The sequence below is a fragment of the Poecilia formosa genome, unplaced genomic scaffold (genome assembly GCF_000485575.1).
Source record: "Poecilia formosa unplaced genomic scaffold, Poecilia_formosa-5.1.2 Scaffold173, whole genome shotgun sequence".
NCBI lineage: Eukaryota > Metazoa > Chordata > Actinopteri > Cyprinodontiformes > Poeciliidae > Poecilia > Poecilia formosa.
Window position 1 is genome coordinate 1,046,814 of NW_006800112.1, and position 17,376 is coordinate 1,064,189.

General features: G+C 40.8%; 1 protein-coding gene across 3 annotated transcripts in view; it reads left to right on the forward strand.

Moving 5' to 3' along the window:
- The first annotated feature begins 271 nt into the window (after nucleotides 1-271).
- The window catches only part of stxbp4 (syntaxin binding protein 4), a 48,202-nt gene continuing 31,097 nt past the window's right edge, over nucleotides 272-17,376 (forward strand). For 2 of the 3 annotated variants that reach the window (XM_016678070.1, XM_016678068.1), the window contains exons 1-7: nucleotides 498-803; nucleotides 9,465-9,538; nucleotides 9,655-9,750; nucleotides 9,867-9,936; nucleotides 12,005-12,079; nucleotides 15,470-15,555; nucleotides 16,340-16,493. In XM_016678070.1, the coding sequence (XP_016533556.1) occupies nucleotides 748-803; nucleotides 9,465-9,538; nucleotides 9,655-9,750; nucleotides 9,867-9,936; nucleotides 12,005-12,079; nucleotides 15,470-15,555; nucleotides 16,340-16,493 (611 nt within the window). In that variant the 5' untranslated portion in view covers nucleotides 498-747. The other variant, XM_016678069.1, reaches the window with a different exon arrangement.

Consider the following 17,376-nt stretch of genomic DNA (forward strand, 5'->3'; position numbering starts at 1 on the left):
CGTTTTGCTCCGTACACCCCCACCCCCCCAAAAAAAGTAAATATACTTTCTTGTTTAAGTACTTATCTTATAGGCATGGCCTTTAATGGATTCAAGTCCAGTTGCAAATCCCCTTCATTTCAGTCCAGCAACACCGCGTTCCTTTACAGGAAGTCACCGGTTTGCTCTGGATGTTTAGAAAAGCAGTCATAATTAGAGGACTCCTGACATTACGAGGCTAATTTCAGCTTCATCTTCGCCTGGTTAATCCCATCAGTGGTGGTCAGCGGGGCTCACAGTGTGTGTGCGTGTGCGTGTGTGTGTGTGAGACAAAAGACACCTCGGGTTTGCCGACGAGGTCACACTTATTTTTTTTTAAACACATTTAAGCTCCTCGCGCTCCTGCTGCTTTTCTACTTTAAACTGCGTCCGCCGCACGCTGTGTGTGCGCGTGCAGCGTGTGCGCGGCCGTATATGTGACGGGAGGGTATCAGGGTGGATTAGAGGGAAAGGTAAGCGCGTCTCTCCCTGTCGGGGCGGATTTCCATCCTTGTGCGCTCCGCTCGGTGCACCGACCCGGTTTGAACCACCGCCGCTGTCTCCTCTCATTCGTCTCCTCCTCTCAGCCTCCCGGCAGCCTCACGTGTGTGTGTGTGTGTGTGTGTGTGGGTGTCTGTGTGTGAAGCAGAGAGTGTGTTTTTATTTTATTTTATTTTATTTTTTTTATGCGCGCGGACATATTTTCGGTCTCTCACACTCCGGGGTGCGATGCCATTCCTCCCGCAGGAACCTGAGCGCCTTGATGGGTTGTCTCTACTTTACTGGTGAGTTTCTTCCTTCGTCACTTGCTATGATGCTTTCATCTGTTCCTCACTTCCGTCCTTATCACATTTTTTATTATTATTTTTTTTTGGCTGAAAGCAGAAATCGTGGGGGTCTGCTAGCTCTTGTTTTGTTCACTCCTGCTCCATGTGGGTCACTCTGCGCAGAGGTGGGATAGATTCGCAGGCTGTGTGGCGACAGATGCCTCGCAGTTTAAGTCCACATGCTTGAGCGCAGTTCTGGGTCACGCACGTTTTAAAGGACGGCCGCGTGTTACGACCTCCGTCGTCTCTTTCTCCAAGAGATTTTAGAGGAATACCAATTTCTTCTCTAGGTTTTTGTTGTTGTTGTATTTATGAATTTGTGGGAACTGCTGCTCGTTTCTTAGTGAAAACATATCAACGCTGAAAAACAGCGGAATAAAAGCGACCGGATATGGAAGATGTCAACTTTAATTTGCTGCTTCTTAAGATTAATACTGGTCCGCCTCTTTTATGCTATACGTATATTTAGCTCCCAGATGTGTGTGAGAACATTGAAATACAAATATGTGGATATTTAAACGATTGTGATTCAGGTAAGCACAAGTAAGGGAAGCAATAAAGCTTTTTCACTTTGTATGGGGGTTCTTGCAGGGTCATCCAGGTTAGTTAACCTACAAATTAAATAAGAATGATAAAAAATATAAATCCATCCATCCATTTTCTTTACACCCTTGTCCCTTAGTGGGGTTGGGAGGGGTGCTGGTGCCTATCTCCAGCTTAAAATATTATTTATTTTTTTTTTTTAAAAGAACGTTTTGTAGTACAATCAATAAAAGTCAAAACTAAACAGGCTGTTAAACGGCATATTTTCCTCATTGTTACAAATTTCCTACTCAGTTCGAGTATTCCTGAGTGTGTCCCTTTTTCGACTCTGTTGGGATAACAGCTGCTAAGAGGTCTGACCTCACTTTAACCTTTTGTCCTTTGACTTAATGACCTATTCAATAATTTTCTTTCACATTCTTCAAATGTACAAGTTATCTTTTGATTGTTTTTTCACATTTAACTAATAAAAGTGTTAAAAACAGCCTTTTATTATTTTGAAAATTGCTATAATATAATGTGCACCCTACTAAAAATATACATAGGTACTTATGCTCTAAGAAGGAAAGAGATTAAAAAACATTTAATGTTGAATTTCTGAATGAATCAAAAATGATATCTGGTCTTCAGCTAACATCTGTTTTAATATTGTACTTTCTTGGACTACATATTGCACTGACTAAATTTCAGAGGGTTTTTCCTAACCCAGCCATAGCCCTTCTTTCCCTCACTCTGAGATGGAGAAATTTTAATAATAAAGCATTTTCTAACCTCTGTCATTAGTCCTTGAGAGTCACTGTTCTGCAGTTTTTAGATACCGTCCTGCTGCAGCTGTTGGTGTGTCCAGGCTTATCATCTAAGTTATGTTTATTTGATCATTTTCAGCTGTGTGAGCTACAAAAGTGTTAAAACCAAACAAGCTTCTCAAAAAACTACTGCTCAGATATTCCAAAAAGCATAAAACATGCAGGGATGCAATAGTTGTTTGGTGTTTTTTCCACTATAAACTATTAAAAAGATGTCAGAGGAAATTCACTGCACAAACCTAAAACCAAATTAGCCAAAATTACAATTTGATTTGGCCACTGCTGAGTTTGTGTAGCTGTGACTGGAGAACAGCACAGGTCTTCTGCAATCACAACAGCTGGAAAATTACGATTTGCTGTTTTTCTGTCTAACAAAAGCAAAAAGTTGAACAAAATATCATATATGATGCAAGAAGGAACTCATGCATAGAAATTGTTCTCCATTCATAAACAGGCGCTCCTTAACTGGAGTAGAAGATAGATCCAAAGTGTTCATATCTGTAGTTACATATAAAATCATAACAAAAATTGACTTTAGAAACAACAAATGTTCAAGTTGTTATCACATAAAATATCACATATTAGAAAACTATGAAATCACTTTTTTTTTTACAATACAATGACCCCACCACTTTCCTATAATGTTATCTCTATATCAGATGTGATCAATCTATGACATGAAGATCTTTGTCAACAGTTTGTGTCCACAAGGATTTAATTTACTACCAAACACTGCATCCAAGCAGTCCTTTGCTGATATATTGTGAAATTCTGTTGTATAGTTGTTTTGTTGTTTTTTTGTTCACTCACTTAATCATTTGCTGCTGCTTGTGTGCCCAGGTCACGTGTGATAAAAAAAAACAAAAAAAACACATGACAATTGGTACCTGTTTCCACATTATATGTATCTTCAAACAATTGTTTGGACTCCAAAATTAGAATCAGAAAAATAACATTTTCTTCACAACTGCATTCGATTTGTTTCATGGAAAAAATTCAAATTGGGGCACCAAATTAAATTCTGCCCCGGTACCCCTTACAGTTTTTTCCGGCTCTGCAAAAGGATATAGCTCACATTGTTTATAAGTTAATGTTTTTCAGCAGGAATGTGTCAAGACAAAGTTGAATTGGAGATCTCAGTCTGTCCCAAGGTTCAGTTTGTTGAGATGCAACTTAAATAAGTTTGGAGATTGGAGAATCTTTCCTGATTTTTTTAGTTGACAAATGTTCGAAATATGAACATGCGTTCCAAAAGAAACGCTCAAACATCTACATTTCCTGGTTTTTCAAAACGTAATAGCCAAATATGTTCTGTTGGACATTAATTGTAACTGAAAGCAGTGGGAAAAAAACAAAGAGACTCAGGACTTTCTCAGGAGGACAGAGTTAATGCAACGTGGTGGATGAATGGTCTGGGGTAATGCAAGGAGCAGAGATTAGCTCCCAGCTTCCTGTGTGACCTCTGATGGCCCCTCGGGATCAGTCTACAGACAGACTCATCTTTTTTTATTCCCCCTCGCCTCTTGTTTTTATTCAACACTTCAACATACGGCAGAAGCAGACAGGAGGAGATTAAATATGCAAACAGCAAAGAGTAATCCTCAGACGGTGCATCTCTGTCCAAAAAAAACAAACAAAAAAAAACCAGACAGTGCCGGATATGAACTGGATGTTTTTAGTTGGTCTTTATTCTTTAGGTAGGAACCAAACAAAGGGAAATACTTTTTTGGAGATTTGGGTAAAAAAAGCTAATGTCCTTTGGCTTATAATCCACGACCTTTGGCATTTGGTGGAGGGTGAGTTAAGTCTAAAGCTAAAGTCCACAAATCAAAAACATTGAAAAGTTTCACCATAATTGTCCTCTGAGTTATGAGGATGTTGCTCCAGTTTGCGGTTTGTTTGTGCAACAGTCGACTGCTCGTCATCTCAGGTTTTCTTCTGGAAAGTCGTGAAATGCTCCGCCTGGTTTGGCGAAAGCAGTTCCATCAGGTCAGCTGGGGTGAGGCTCTGGATTTACCGCTCCATCTACATTTGTGCATGTGAGTGTGTGCGTAAATGGGTGAGTGACTGGAAGTAGTGTGAAGCACTATATGAAATTACGGGCAGTTTTTTTTTTTGGTCTCGTATCACGATTGAAAGAAGGAGATCCTGAATATGAGGACGTGAGAGATAAACAGAGGATCTTCATTGTCCAGAATACCACCGCTTCTCTTTCACATCACAAGAGTCAGCTGAGGTTTTTCATCTGTTTTGGATAATTTATGGATTTCTCCCACTGGGGGTCCAGAACTGGGTGATGACTCCGCCCCAGAATTATCTAGAATGTCTTTACAAATTTCTTCTTGTTTTCCATTTTTTTTGTTTTGTTTTGTTTTTGTCACACTTAAATGTTTCAACAAACAAATATTGTTCGAGTAAGATAATCTGAGTAAACCCATAAAAAGTTTCTAAATGTTTTAATTTGCGAAGGGGGTGGGGGGGAAGCAGATCCAAACTGGCCCTATCTGTGAAGAATAGTAATTGCATCATGAATTAATCGCAACAGTTAACTACATTTTTGGAAATCTAAGTTAATTTTTTTATTATGCCAGGCCTAAATAATCCAAAAACTTTTAATTTTTGAAAATAAAAATACTAACCAAATATAGGAGTAAAGTAATTTACATAATCGATCTGGAAAGGGTTACAAAGCTAATTCTAAGGTTTGGGGTATTAGGTTTTGGTTGGGTCTACCAAGATTATTCAGACAGTGTATCAACGGCTCATCCAGGAGGCCACAAAGGAACCCCAAAAAAATAACATCTAAAGTTCTGCAAATCTCCAGTGAGGGCAGTGTTTGTGATTCAGCCATAAGAGAGAGACTGGGAAAAATCCACTGGGGAAATACAAGGTCAAAATTACTATTGAGCAAAATAGGAAAAAACATAGCAAACCGCCCCCCAAAATACTCTTAGATCCACAAGACCTTTAAAAAATACTTTGTCCACTGATGAGACAAACGTGGAATATTTTCATGAAACCAACAGTGTTTCAAAGATAAGTAATTGCACCTACAGTAAAGTATAGTGGTGCTATTATGATGTTTTGAGGCTGATTCAGGACTCGGATGACTTGTTATAACTCAAGGAACCATCAATTCTGCTCTAGAAAATCCTGAAGCTCCGGTTGTCAGTTTATGGCCTTAAACTAACGCTCACTTGAGTTACGTATCAATAAAATAATCCAACGAGTCACAACAAATAAAATCAATAATTTAGTTCTGAACAAGAGGATAAATGTGAAATTACAAATTCAGTTTATTTTGATTGTTTAAATATGTTCTGATTATATTGCTTTGTGACGTCAAATGCTCATATGTTTTTAATCTAAACTCCAGCGTAATCTGTGTCCGTCTTCCGTTCACCCTGGGTGACTCTGCTGCCGTGCTGCAAAGTGTCGCCTGGCAGCCAGCCGGCGTGTGATGGTAATGATGCGTGACAGGTAATGCAGATCATCAGGTATTAAGTGATCAGTTTAATTGCTGCTTCGTGTCCTAGCGGCTGGCTTCGTTGTGTGTTGGAAACTGTCGTGGATTGGTTTTGATCTACAGGAAAATGCTGTTGCCGGGGCCTTTTTCCACGCTGGAAGATTTGTTTAATTTACGTGCTGGCAAAAACCCACATCGGTGTGACGATCCACGTGGAGGTGGAGGCAGAAGAAAATGAAATGACAGATTCTGATCCATAGTTTCGTGGGGATCAAAAGAATCTGTCGGGCACGGGTTCACAAAATCCAAGACTGGGTCTTATCCTTTTAATCAGGTCTTGTAGCTGGTGGCGGTAATGAACCTCTAAACTATTTAAATCCAGGCCGTCTGTCTTCTGATTGTCTTTATTCGTGCTGTTAATTGACTTATAGCCTTTCAGGAGAAAAAAAAACAAAACAGGTGACATTGTTCTCTAATTTGTCTGGCCAACATAGGGAGAAGTTTAAGAAGTCACACACACTAATTGAAAAAGGTGAGAAAATGCATACAAAGTTATTTATTACATTAATTATATTACAAAAAATGCTGTGTAAATATTTTCATCGTTGACATATGATACAGATGGGTTCAGTGTGCAACCATAAAGCAATAGATACTGCACTGGTGTTTCGTAAAAGTATTCCTACATCTTTAACTTTTTCACATTTTTGCCATATTCCAACCACAAATTCTTTGAACTAAATCAAATAAACCATTTGGATATGGAAGTTAAAGACTGATGGAAATAAACACAGACATAGCAACAGGATGAGGGGAACTCTGTCACTAATGATGAAAATGAGAACTTACTAGGAAAAAAAAATCTGAAAACAAAATACGATTTGCAAGTTTAAAGGTGCAGAAGTGTGGATGAATGGATGAATGGATGTATGGGTGGAACCGAACTCTTTACGTTTCGTATGAACTCATGGAACGTCTCCAGCCTCCGTCCTGACGTTAGCATTTGTTTCTTCAGACACGTGCAGAACTGCAGCCTCAGTTGTGACTCATATTGTTGACACTCTGATCTGCAGCAACATTACTGAAGAAGCTCAAGCAGATTAGTTTGTTATTACCAGCCTGTTAGAGCGGCTGCGGGCTCCCCGCTCTCAAATTTCCAGACTATTTTGCTCCGTGCATTCAAACTAGTCTAACCAAAGATACTGACATAGTAATAGATGATGTTGTGGGACTATTTTGTGTGGGACCCGCTATACTGGTGGGTTCAGAAGCTGGGTGCAGCAAACTCAAAGCAGAGCTGTTTTAAGTGTGACGTTCGATTATCAGTTATGACAGAAAGGTTGATGAGACTTTCCTCAACGCTGAAAACCAATCTGTAGGCTCTGAGTGTAAGAATATTCCTGCAGTAAATATGGCTGCCGGCTGCTCGTTGAGATGGATCATGTTATTATTCCTAATTAAGCCTCTTCAAACAGATCAAAGTGACCCTGACTTCAATTCCCATAATCCCTTTCATAACATTCAGTACATGCACGACGGTCCTGATAGCTGCGCTGCTTCCCTTTCAAAGCAGAAAATAAAGCAAGTATTGACAGAGAATCAGAGCAGAGGAACTCTAAGGAGCCCCCTCGGCTCCGTGTTGACAGTATTTAAAGAGGAGGATCATCCCAAACATTCTTACAAAACATTGTCCTGCTCAGGGAAAAGCAAAAACTCAGTTAAAAACCTTACAGCTGGAGAAATAGTCGCGTAATTAGCCTCAGGTAAACGCTAAAGCTGTGTAGAACCGCAATGAAGCGGTTGATGGTTTTATGACTCAGAGAGTGAATGAACTTAAGTCACAACTGTTTTTGTGCAGCTTGAATTTTCTTTTAGCTGTAAAAATGTATATTGAACTTGCTTCTTCTGCTCGTGCATTCACTGTTATTATTTTGGAGTCCAAATCATCTGCAGGATGAATTGCATTTATTGCTATTGATCTGTTCTTAGGTTGTGTAAAATAGCTCAAAGAAAGCCAGCAGGATTTTTCTGTTACTTGGTTTGTTTTCTCTCTAAAAGCAAAGCTCAGAGTCTTTTGTGGCGTATGCATTCATAAGAAGTCAGGTTGCTGCTGGATTAACATGATAAATCATGTGTTTTGTGTGGTGAAACTGTCTTCCAGCATTGTGATACCAACAAAAACTCTGTATAAAACTAGGGGTGGGCATTTATCGTATCGTTTTATCATTTATTGTGATAAATTTGTTATTGCGACACAAATTTTGATCTATTGTTGTTATGATGAATTCCAATTAATGACGTTTAAACCTCCCTATAGCTGTCCTTGTTGTCGAGATCGAAAGTATTTCCCCTACCGTTTGTTTTTTGTTTAACAGAAGCATAACTGAATACTGATAAAGCGATAAATACAGTTACCGTGTGCAGTTTAGTGATACACTTCTTTATGAGATTGGTGTCCTTAAGAAGATAAGGTGAAGAAAAAGAGATAATTTCTGTTTTTTTGTCAGTCTGTAACATATAGTAACCTAAAAAAGATATAATAAATAGTTCTTATAGTAACGCAAAATGTCATGTCATGATAAAACTTAAAGTCTACATCGCCCACTTCTGTATAAAACAGGACCAAACATTTTCTGAATAAGATATTTAAAGTGACATAACACCAGCTCTGACGTAGTTTTCAGGTTGTAGAAAACCAAATCAGTTCTTTTATTGTACCTGACAGGATCTGAATCCTGAACTAGAGACACCTTCTTGAAAAAGTCCTCACTGTGAGAAGTTTCTTTTATTGTGTTCTAGTTAGGAAGTCGTAACTAAGATCTGGGTTTGACGTCTGCCGTTCCAGTTGAGAATTTCAGCATGGCGGCGCCGTTGGACATTGTTCGCCATACCGCTTACAAACAGCCTTTTAAGGTTTAATTTTCAAAACCAAACTCCATTTTTGATTTGTTCAATGCTTTTACATGTGTATCCTGTAAAGTAAGCATGTTCCACTGATGTCTTACTACCGGTACAAGTCTTAACCGGGGGCAGTTGAAGTGGCTCCCCTTGTTCCAGTTGATTTCCCAGTCGGAATTTCCCAGTTCCGAACACAACTGGAACACATTTTTCTCGCCTCAGTGCCCCCTGCTGGGGGCTCTTTTGTGTTGCATTAATAATGAACAGGTGAGCCACTTCAGGACAAGATCAACCTGACGTAGGCGCTGCTCCGACAGGCTCATGCGGAACATCCCTGAGTCAGAGCTGTAACTGAGCTTAAAGCCTCAAAAAGTCTGAATCCCCGCTTTGTGCATTCGCCTTGGTCTCTGCAGCCGTCACAGAACCAGCTGAAAACATCTCAATGATGCTCGGGCTGACACCGTACTGCGGCGCTGAGCTTGAGCCTGAGCAACAAGGACAGAACCAACAGACAGCCGCACCGTGAGGAGCCTCTGCTGCCTAAGCCTTAACCCTCCTCACCCTCGGATGTCTTCGTGAAGACTGTCTGGGATCTAACAATTGACATCTCCTGTTCCTCCGATTATACCGAGTCATTGTTGTCGACCGCTGGAGCCTTGAAACATCCAGGTCACTTGTGGTTCAGCTGCTGTGTCGTTTGGGAGGAGACAGATATTATTGGTTGCGCGTGGCGGGCAGGAGGAGGGAGGCGGGGAGGGAGGCAAGAGGAGAGCGAGGGAGACAATAACAAAATCCTGTGATGATTTGATTATTTTGTGCAGCAGGGCTCTGAGGACACGCAGAGGCTTTGCCCGAGGCACCATGTTGAGATGTTCTTGAGCCCTTCAGCTTTCTGTTTGTCTCCAGGACGATCATGGGCCCCCATGGCATCAACCGAGCTGTCCAGAGGCTGGAGTTCTCCGACTGCAAGAAAGGACTCGGTGAGCACCCCCATGCACCCCTGCTTTCTCCGCCTCCCCAATGACCAGCCGATGACCAGTGTGTGACAATCGTGCAGTTTTGCTTCTGCTGAGCTTTTCGTTTTGCTCCTTCGCAGGGGTGAAAATAATCGGAGGCTACAGGGAGCTGACAGGTGAAGACTTCGGGATCTACATCAAGCGTGTGATCGCTGGCGGCCTGGCTGCTCTGGACGGTAACGTCCTGTCTGAGTGTTTATCTCATTTCAGAAAAGATATCATTACCCCCCCCCCGCCTCCCTTCCTCGCGCCCCTCCACACACACACTCACCTGTCTCTCTGTGTGCTCTAGGTCGGCTTAAGTCAGGTGACCTGATTCTGGATGTCAATAACATCAGCCTGATTGGAGTGACCAATGAGAGGTGAGATTGGCTGAGTGTGCAAATTCCTGCGTGTGTGTGACTGAAGCATAAAACCACTTTGCTTCGGCAAATCAGTTCACTTTGACTGATTCACAGCAACACCTTTAATCCAATCTGGATGATTTCACCTTCTCACCCCTTTCGTGGCGTTCCTGACAGTGAAGCAATGGTGCAGAGTGGGATCGGTACACCCAACGGCTTAAACAGAAGCTGTCCGAATAACACCTCAGACGATCAAGGGTCGATTGAACCGTCGCAGATGCTGATTATTGATCCGAAGTTTAAAAAAATCCGCACCCCGAGTTTGAGTGGCGCGAGTGGCAAACCGGGATAGTCGTCTTTTAATGATTTCTAGCTCAGAGTAAGCAGCAGCATTTCTGGATTATTTCGTGCTTCAACTTTATTGCGGACGCACTGAGCGTTCCTGAGCCGATGCCAGTGATTTAAACTCCTGAGTTGTGTCTGGATTTAATTCACTGCTGCCTGAGCAGCTTAGCGTTACCAAACCTTCTAGACAGGAAGACAGAGGTTCCTTGTGAAAGGAACCTCTGTCTGGCTTCAGTCTGGAGCATTGGTCTCAACAAGCCTCTTTCTACAAGGGCTGAAGTCTCTGTGAATTTAGTTCACAGAGACTTCACTATCCACTTTATTTGTTGTTTCCAAAGTTTTGCTTACTAAAATGACTTAGAAGTTACAATTTATTGTTTGTTGAGACGGTGTATTTGCATTATTATGTCGTTACCATGATAGTACTTGAAAATGGAAAATGCAGATTCAAAGCTGCAGTAATATTGCAAAGACTTAGTATGTGAGTTTGAATTTAATCCACGGTAGGTCAAAATTATACATACATGGTTAAACACATGTTGTGGTTAAATGTCTCTTATATCCATCCAGAAGGCATCATTCTAGATATTTGATCACGCTCCCTGTCACAGTTCGTAGAGGTCATTTAATTTAGCTTGTTGCACCAACACATCCCCCTTTTTTCAATACAATTCACAAATCTTGAATATATTTGAGGTTAGGGCTTTGGATAGGCCATTCTAGAAGCTGTTTATTGATTTTTAGGAAAGTTGAAGAACTTGGAGACAGTCGTCAGAGTGCATAGATAGCACTTCAGTATTCCATCTACTATTTGAGCTGTCAGTCCCACAGCATGACGCAGCCACTGCCATGTTTGACTGTTGGTACCGTGTACTGACGTTTAAAAACCTCAACTTTTGTCTGTATTTGTCTCATCTGGCCGTCAAGATTTTTCCAAAGTCAGGGATTTCAGCTGTTGATTTGGAGCGGATCTTTTGGCCCAGGATGCTCCCAGTCTAGTATTGTGTTAAACTGGATTCAGTGTGGAGAGTAACACAGGTGTTCAGATGCCTTCCAGGCTGTGCCAGGCTTGAGTCTTGGTGTTTCCTGGTTGCTACTGAGCATCCAAAACAACTTAATTTCACCTGTGGCGCAAAGCCCTGGCAAGAGGGTTGAAACTTGGTATTTTAATGGGACAATGATCCCAAACTGGTTTTGGATTATAGAAAGCAGGCTAACATTAAGCCCTGACCTAAATCCCATTGAAAATTTATGGACTACCCTTAAAATGGACTCCATGTCTACTTCTATTTCTGAGCAGTAGAGTGATGCAGAGTTATGCAAGAACGCTGTTAATGGCTTCAAAAACTAGGAGGTTTATCTATAAATTGCTAAAAGACAATTAAATAAATATTTAGTAAATCATTTCAGTTCCAGGTTGCTCTTTAAGCTTTATATAAGCACTGGAGGAAAGGAATGGTTGAAACAAATTATAAGAAGCTCAAAATATTATGGCATTCATGCAGATTTAAAGTTCTGGATGAAGCAGTCGACAGTGTTTGATGTTGGTATTGTCCAAGTTTCTGCTGATCTCTTTTAGGCAAACCGATTAGAGTCATCATTCATTCTCTTGGGCCTCCAAATGAGAAAGTAGATCACCAAATTCAAGACTGAAGTGTTAAAACGTCTTAAAGTTGTACACTGTCTGATTGTTGAGCGTGTCGCAGCTGGACGTTTACACCTCGTGCTGTTTGTGTGTCAGGGCGGTGGAGATCCTGAGGAGCGCCTCGCTCTCCAATCACATGTCGCTGCTTGTCGCCAGAGATGACGAATCCAGGTAAGCAATCAGACCCTCTAGAAAACAGTGATTGTCCATTATTTTTACTTAAAAGATGTTTTCAGTCACTTAACCAGTAAATAAATGAATAAATATATATTTTCCTGCAGAAAATATAAACTGCATGTGCAGTTTATATTATGGTTCATATTAGTATGTTTTCTTTTCTTGTAATATTTCTCTTTGTCTTTTCATCAACTTATTTTATTATCGTTCTTGTACAGCACTTTGGTGCAGTTTTATACCTGTTTTTAAAGTGCCATATAAATAAATTTGACATTGACATTGATAGTATTAATCTAAACCAATAGGGTTATTTAAATGCATTGCAGTTTGTTTATATCGACTTTATAGTAGTTTTTTTGGTTTATAAGTTTTTCTAGTTTTTTTATTTATTCATTTTTGATTATTTTTTAGCTTAGAGGAGTTGCTTTTGCTGTGCATGTTCATCCTGTTTAATAAATTGTCAATAAAACAGTTTGACTGTGTCTTAAGATTAGGGTTAGGATCGATTGCCGATTCAGATTTTACCTTTTTTTTTTGTCTGAAATGTTGCCAAATATAGCAAGAAACTTGCTGAGTTAATAAAAGTGAGGTGACTATTGTTAACTACAAATGTGCAGACATGACTTGGTGGACTGATCTATCAGTCGAACCTCTCTCACGGGAAAGCAGAAGAGAATAGTGGTCGATTTTTAGACCTTTGCTGAGGTAGATAAGATCGGTGGACAAGATTGGCTTCACATGTTTACATGTTTCACATCTTGTTAAGGTTAGAACAATAACTAACTTTAGGTGTGTGTTAAAGACCAGATAAATTAGCGTCACTGTTGAACGTTCATCTCTTTGACGTGGCTACGACAGCAGGTGTTTTAGATGGAAACCAAAGCAGCCCCAGAAGGAGTGAGTACGGGGCACCAGACAGTCTGATGATTACACAACACGAACCCTCAGGCTGACAGAAACCCCACCTCAGGTTATGACGTCTGTTCAAAGTCGGCTGAACTTCACTCAATGTTCTGATCTATTGTTAGACATTTAAGCAACTTCCTGACATCTCTCACTCTACTTCTGATACCTGAATTAATGCCCCCTGGTGGCCCTTCCTGACATGTCAGCTTGTTGTAAATCAGTTCATCACTGCTTTGCATGTGGAACAAGCTACAGGCACACTGAGTATAAAAAAAACATGAAAGGATTATGCAGGGATGTTGGCAGGTTGGGTTTCAGCTCCTTTATTAGATGTCTGTTCATTTGAAAATTCAGGGGAAAAAAACGGGCTAATTTTTCTCCTTCATCCATTCTGGAGAAAAGAGTTAACTTTCCTTCCCGGTGGGATGTTTACTCGACACCAGCTGATGTTTCGCAGCACAGACAGCTCCTATTTCCTCCAGCTCCGTCTGCTCATGAAATAAAATGCATGGCGTTCTCTCCGATCTGACCCCCTGATGGCCCAAGTGCTTTTCCACGTCAGCCCTCAGCCTCAACTCAAACACAGCCTGACACAATAAGGACGCCCTGCTGTCTGACCACGGGGTTCCGGCACAGCTACTCGCTGCAATCAGCAAAAACAAAAAAAAAAACAAAAAAAAAAAAATGGTGACGGGCACCAGTCATGCAGAATGCACTCCAGACTGCTGGAGGTTCTCTTTTAATTGACTGAAATCTGCAGCATCTGGACAGAAACATCTTAATACACAGCTAAAAAAAAATCTTGTTTTTCTTCCCTCTGCTGTTTGGGAGTTTTTTTGATGTGAGTAAAGTCTCAGCGCTGCACTTAGCTGTAAAACACGGAGGGATAATCCTTTTATTGATCCCAAACAACAGCAGCATTCCCAAATTAAGCAGAAACAGTCTGTGTCCTTAGTGAGAGTCACGCTCTGCAGGCGAACAGATGGAGCTGGCGAAAAAAAAAAAGTTTAGTAGCTTAGAGCGTGTTGTGAGTGCACAGAGAAGGTCGTCTCACCTCTGTCTGTTCGCTCCCATCCTCTCTGTTACGAAAGCGGCAGAGTGTTGCTGCGGAAGCAGCTTTGCGACGACGCGTCACGCAGTCGCCCCACGGCCCAACCTCCATTGTTACAGCGATTTGTTTCACACTTTAAAAAACAAATTATGATGATTATCTGCAGGTCGCCGTGAGGACGCCCCGGAGGCAATCACGCTGTGAGGATTTGACTGCGTGTCCTCACCGCTCCGAGGGAAAAACGATGCTTAAGACCGTCAGGTCGACAAAAGATCCCAGAGCGCAACCAAAGGAAATATTGGCAACATTTTAGAGGGAAATTGACAATCTTTTTAGTTACTCTGTATTGAGTAACGATAGTGAACCACTCCACGTTATTTTCTGAAAAGACATTAGAGGAAAGGTGGCAACATCCAGGAGCTTGAGATGTACTGTATTACAACTCATATATTCAGAAACGGGAAAACATTACAGACGACTTTCAGCCATGACAGATACAAAGTTGATATCCTCTTTCTTTATTTAGAAGATTTAATCTGATGAGGGCGCCAATTAATGGAGCAGTGCATGTTGGGATGTCTGCAGATTTAACTGTGAACAGGAACTTAAACAGACGAAGTAATCTCAGTTTTATGTTGCCCTCTTTCCTTTTCTTCAGGGAGAGCTGCAGAAATGCAGATTAGCCACAACTTGGAACGTGTTGGAAAATGTCTGCAACAATGACTGAACCCGAACAAACCAAACCAAATGTCAGCAGCTTTCAGAAGAAAACAAAATGTTCAGACAAGAACCAAAACTACCAAAACATCCAGAAAATTGAGAATTCAACAAAATTCAGGTTACGTTTGAGGAATAACGCTTACTGAAACTAAAGATAAGGAAGTGTTTGGAACAAAGGAAAACTGGCAGGAATTCAGAGGTTTGAAGGGATCAGCGTGTAATTCCTGATCTCTGAGTGTTTTTTATCTGCAGCCATGCAGATCCACTTTAAAAGGCATTAACAGCCAATCGGATCAGGCGGTGATGCATGATGCTGTGAGACTGGCTGACCTCCATGTGAGGGAGACAAACACTCACAGATCAGACAGGAAATAAAAGCTAGAAATAGACATTGTTGCAGCTGAAGTTTTATACACTCGTGCTTTCAGACGAATCCAAAAAAAATTAAACATTTTTGAAACCAATAGAGAGAGGAAGAGACATAAATGTTATTTGCTTCAACCGATTTTAAAATTTCCTGCTGCATTTCCAGAAAGATTTTATCTGGAGTTGCTTAAATTTAACTTAGTAAACATCCCAAGCAAACTTTGATAATGTAAGGTATCAGAAGCGTATGTTTATAAAAAAACGGATTGCGCATCCAATTTTTTATCCACATCATTCTGTGCTGAAATCCCATCAGCCTGATGCATCTGTGTGTTCTTCAGGAGGGAGTTTGCTGAGCTGATGGAGAAGTACGGCTCCAATAACGTCACATCATCGGGAAGAATCTCTCCAACGCAGCTGTCCACGGGTAAGACGCATCAAACAGCTTCGCTTCTCTGACGATCGCTCAAAGAACCGACGGCTGGAGGAAACATCCTGAGAAAACATTTCAAAAGACATTTTCCTCTCCCAAAAAAAATCTCAGACAATCTGCATTTAAGACGATCTCCTCTTTCTTCAAAAGTATCCCAAGTTTTAAAAAAAATCAAAAGTATTCCTTGTCAACTTTTTTCTCTTTCAGAGCGTCCTTCACCCTCCAAATCTTTTCCAACAATACCAGTGTTTCTAGAGCCTGATGGAAATCAGCTCTTTGGAAAAGTTTCCAAGGCCACTGGAAAAACGCAAAATCTTATCCAGTGTTTTTGGTCTAGTTTCTAGTGCAAATAGTTTTAGTATGATTGAATTAAGACAAAACTACTTTGCAAGTAACTTGTCAGCAACAGATAGGGGCTTGTTTTAAGTAAATAATACCCTAATGTTGATTAAACATGTCTTGCTGTAAGCGAAATAATTTACAAATGGAATTAGTACTTTTTCATCAGCAATAAACTTACAAGTTTTTTCCTTTTTCAAAATTCTTTTTGTGTCTTGGGAGCTTTTAAACATGCCCACATCGATTTTTAGAAACTTGTCATTCATCCTACGTCTCTTTAAAAAGAAATTTTTTTCTAATAACTCTTTAAAAATGCTTTTAGAGGTCTCTCTCCTATTACGCAAGTTTTTTTTTTTTTTTGTGATCCTAACAAAGAGTTCGATTCTTAAAATATTGTTTTGCTCCTGTGCTCATGCTAGCTTCTTCTGTTTCCGTTCAGGGAAGCTGACGGACACGGCGTCCTCCTCGTCTTCCTCCCGGTCAGAGAGCCCACAGCTGCTCAGTCCTAAAGAGGGAATCACCGCCTACAGCCACGCTCCGCATTACGCCACCACCCCGGCCTACACCGTGCACACTCCGGCACACGCCTTCAGGTAGGACGACGCACGCACGCAGCAGATTCAGGGCGTCTGGGCATCCTTACAATTTATGTGTCTAAAATTAAGATCTTAAAACGTCTTGTGTTCATTCAGGAAATAAGTTGGCCGTGAACACGTTAATCATATGTCTGAAATTTTTGTTGCGGTAGGATTTCTCGCGGGACTTTACCTGTTTCGTGGAAGTTTGCGTCACACGCAGCGGCGTTCGCAGCTACTGGTAGCTAGCTGCTAATATTCCCATTGCTGGCTAGCTAGTTTTTTATTTTTTATGTTTACGTCCATCGTGGCTTTGTAATGCAAATCCGTTATCTGGACGATACTTATCTTCGCCATTCTGTTACCAGCCCACACAGTTTATTATTTTTCCCTTTTTCTGTACATTTATGTCGGGTTATAGGTCTTAAATTCCATTCCTAATGGTCTTAAAAAGTTTGTAGTCTTTATTGGTGAAACCTGCAGACCAAGACTTCAGAAGTAACTCAGAAATGACAGATGGAGCTGTGTTCTTTCAAACCTCTACATTAATCTACCAGTATGATGCATTCTGTGTGTTTGCTAACCTTCACTCATTGTTCTGACCTGTTGGATGCTTCAGGAGCTGCCTGATAAACTATTATGCCACCACTCCCGCCCCCTGGTGGCGGATGTAATTTATTTCCATCCCTATTGTGTCCAGGTTGCTACGGAAGCGCATTGCTATCATGCAGTAAAAAAATTTTTTCGATCGCTATCTCGTTATAACGAGTTACGTATCTCGTTTTAACGAGTTACGTATCTCGTTTTAACGAGTTACGTTTCTCGTTTTAACGACTTACGTATCTCGTTATAACGAGTTACGTATCTCGTTTTAACGACTTACGTATCTCGTTATAACGAC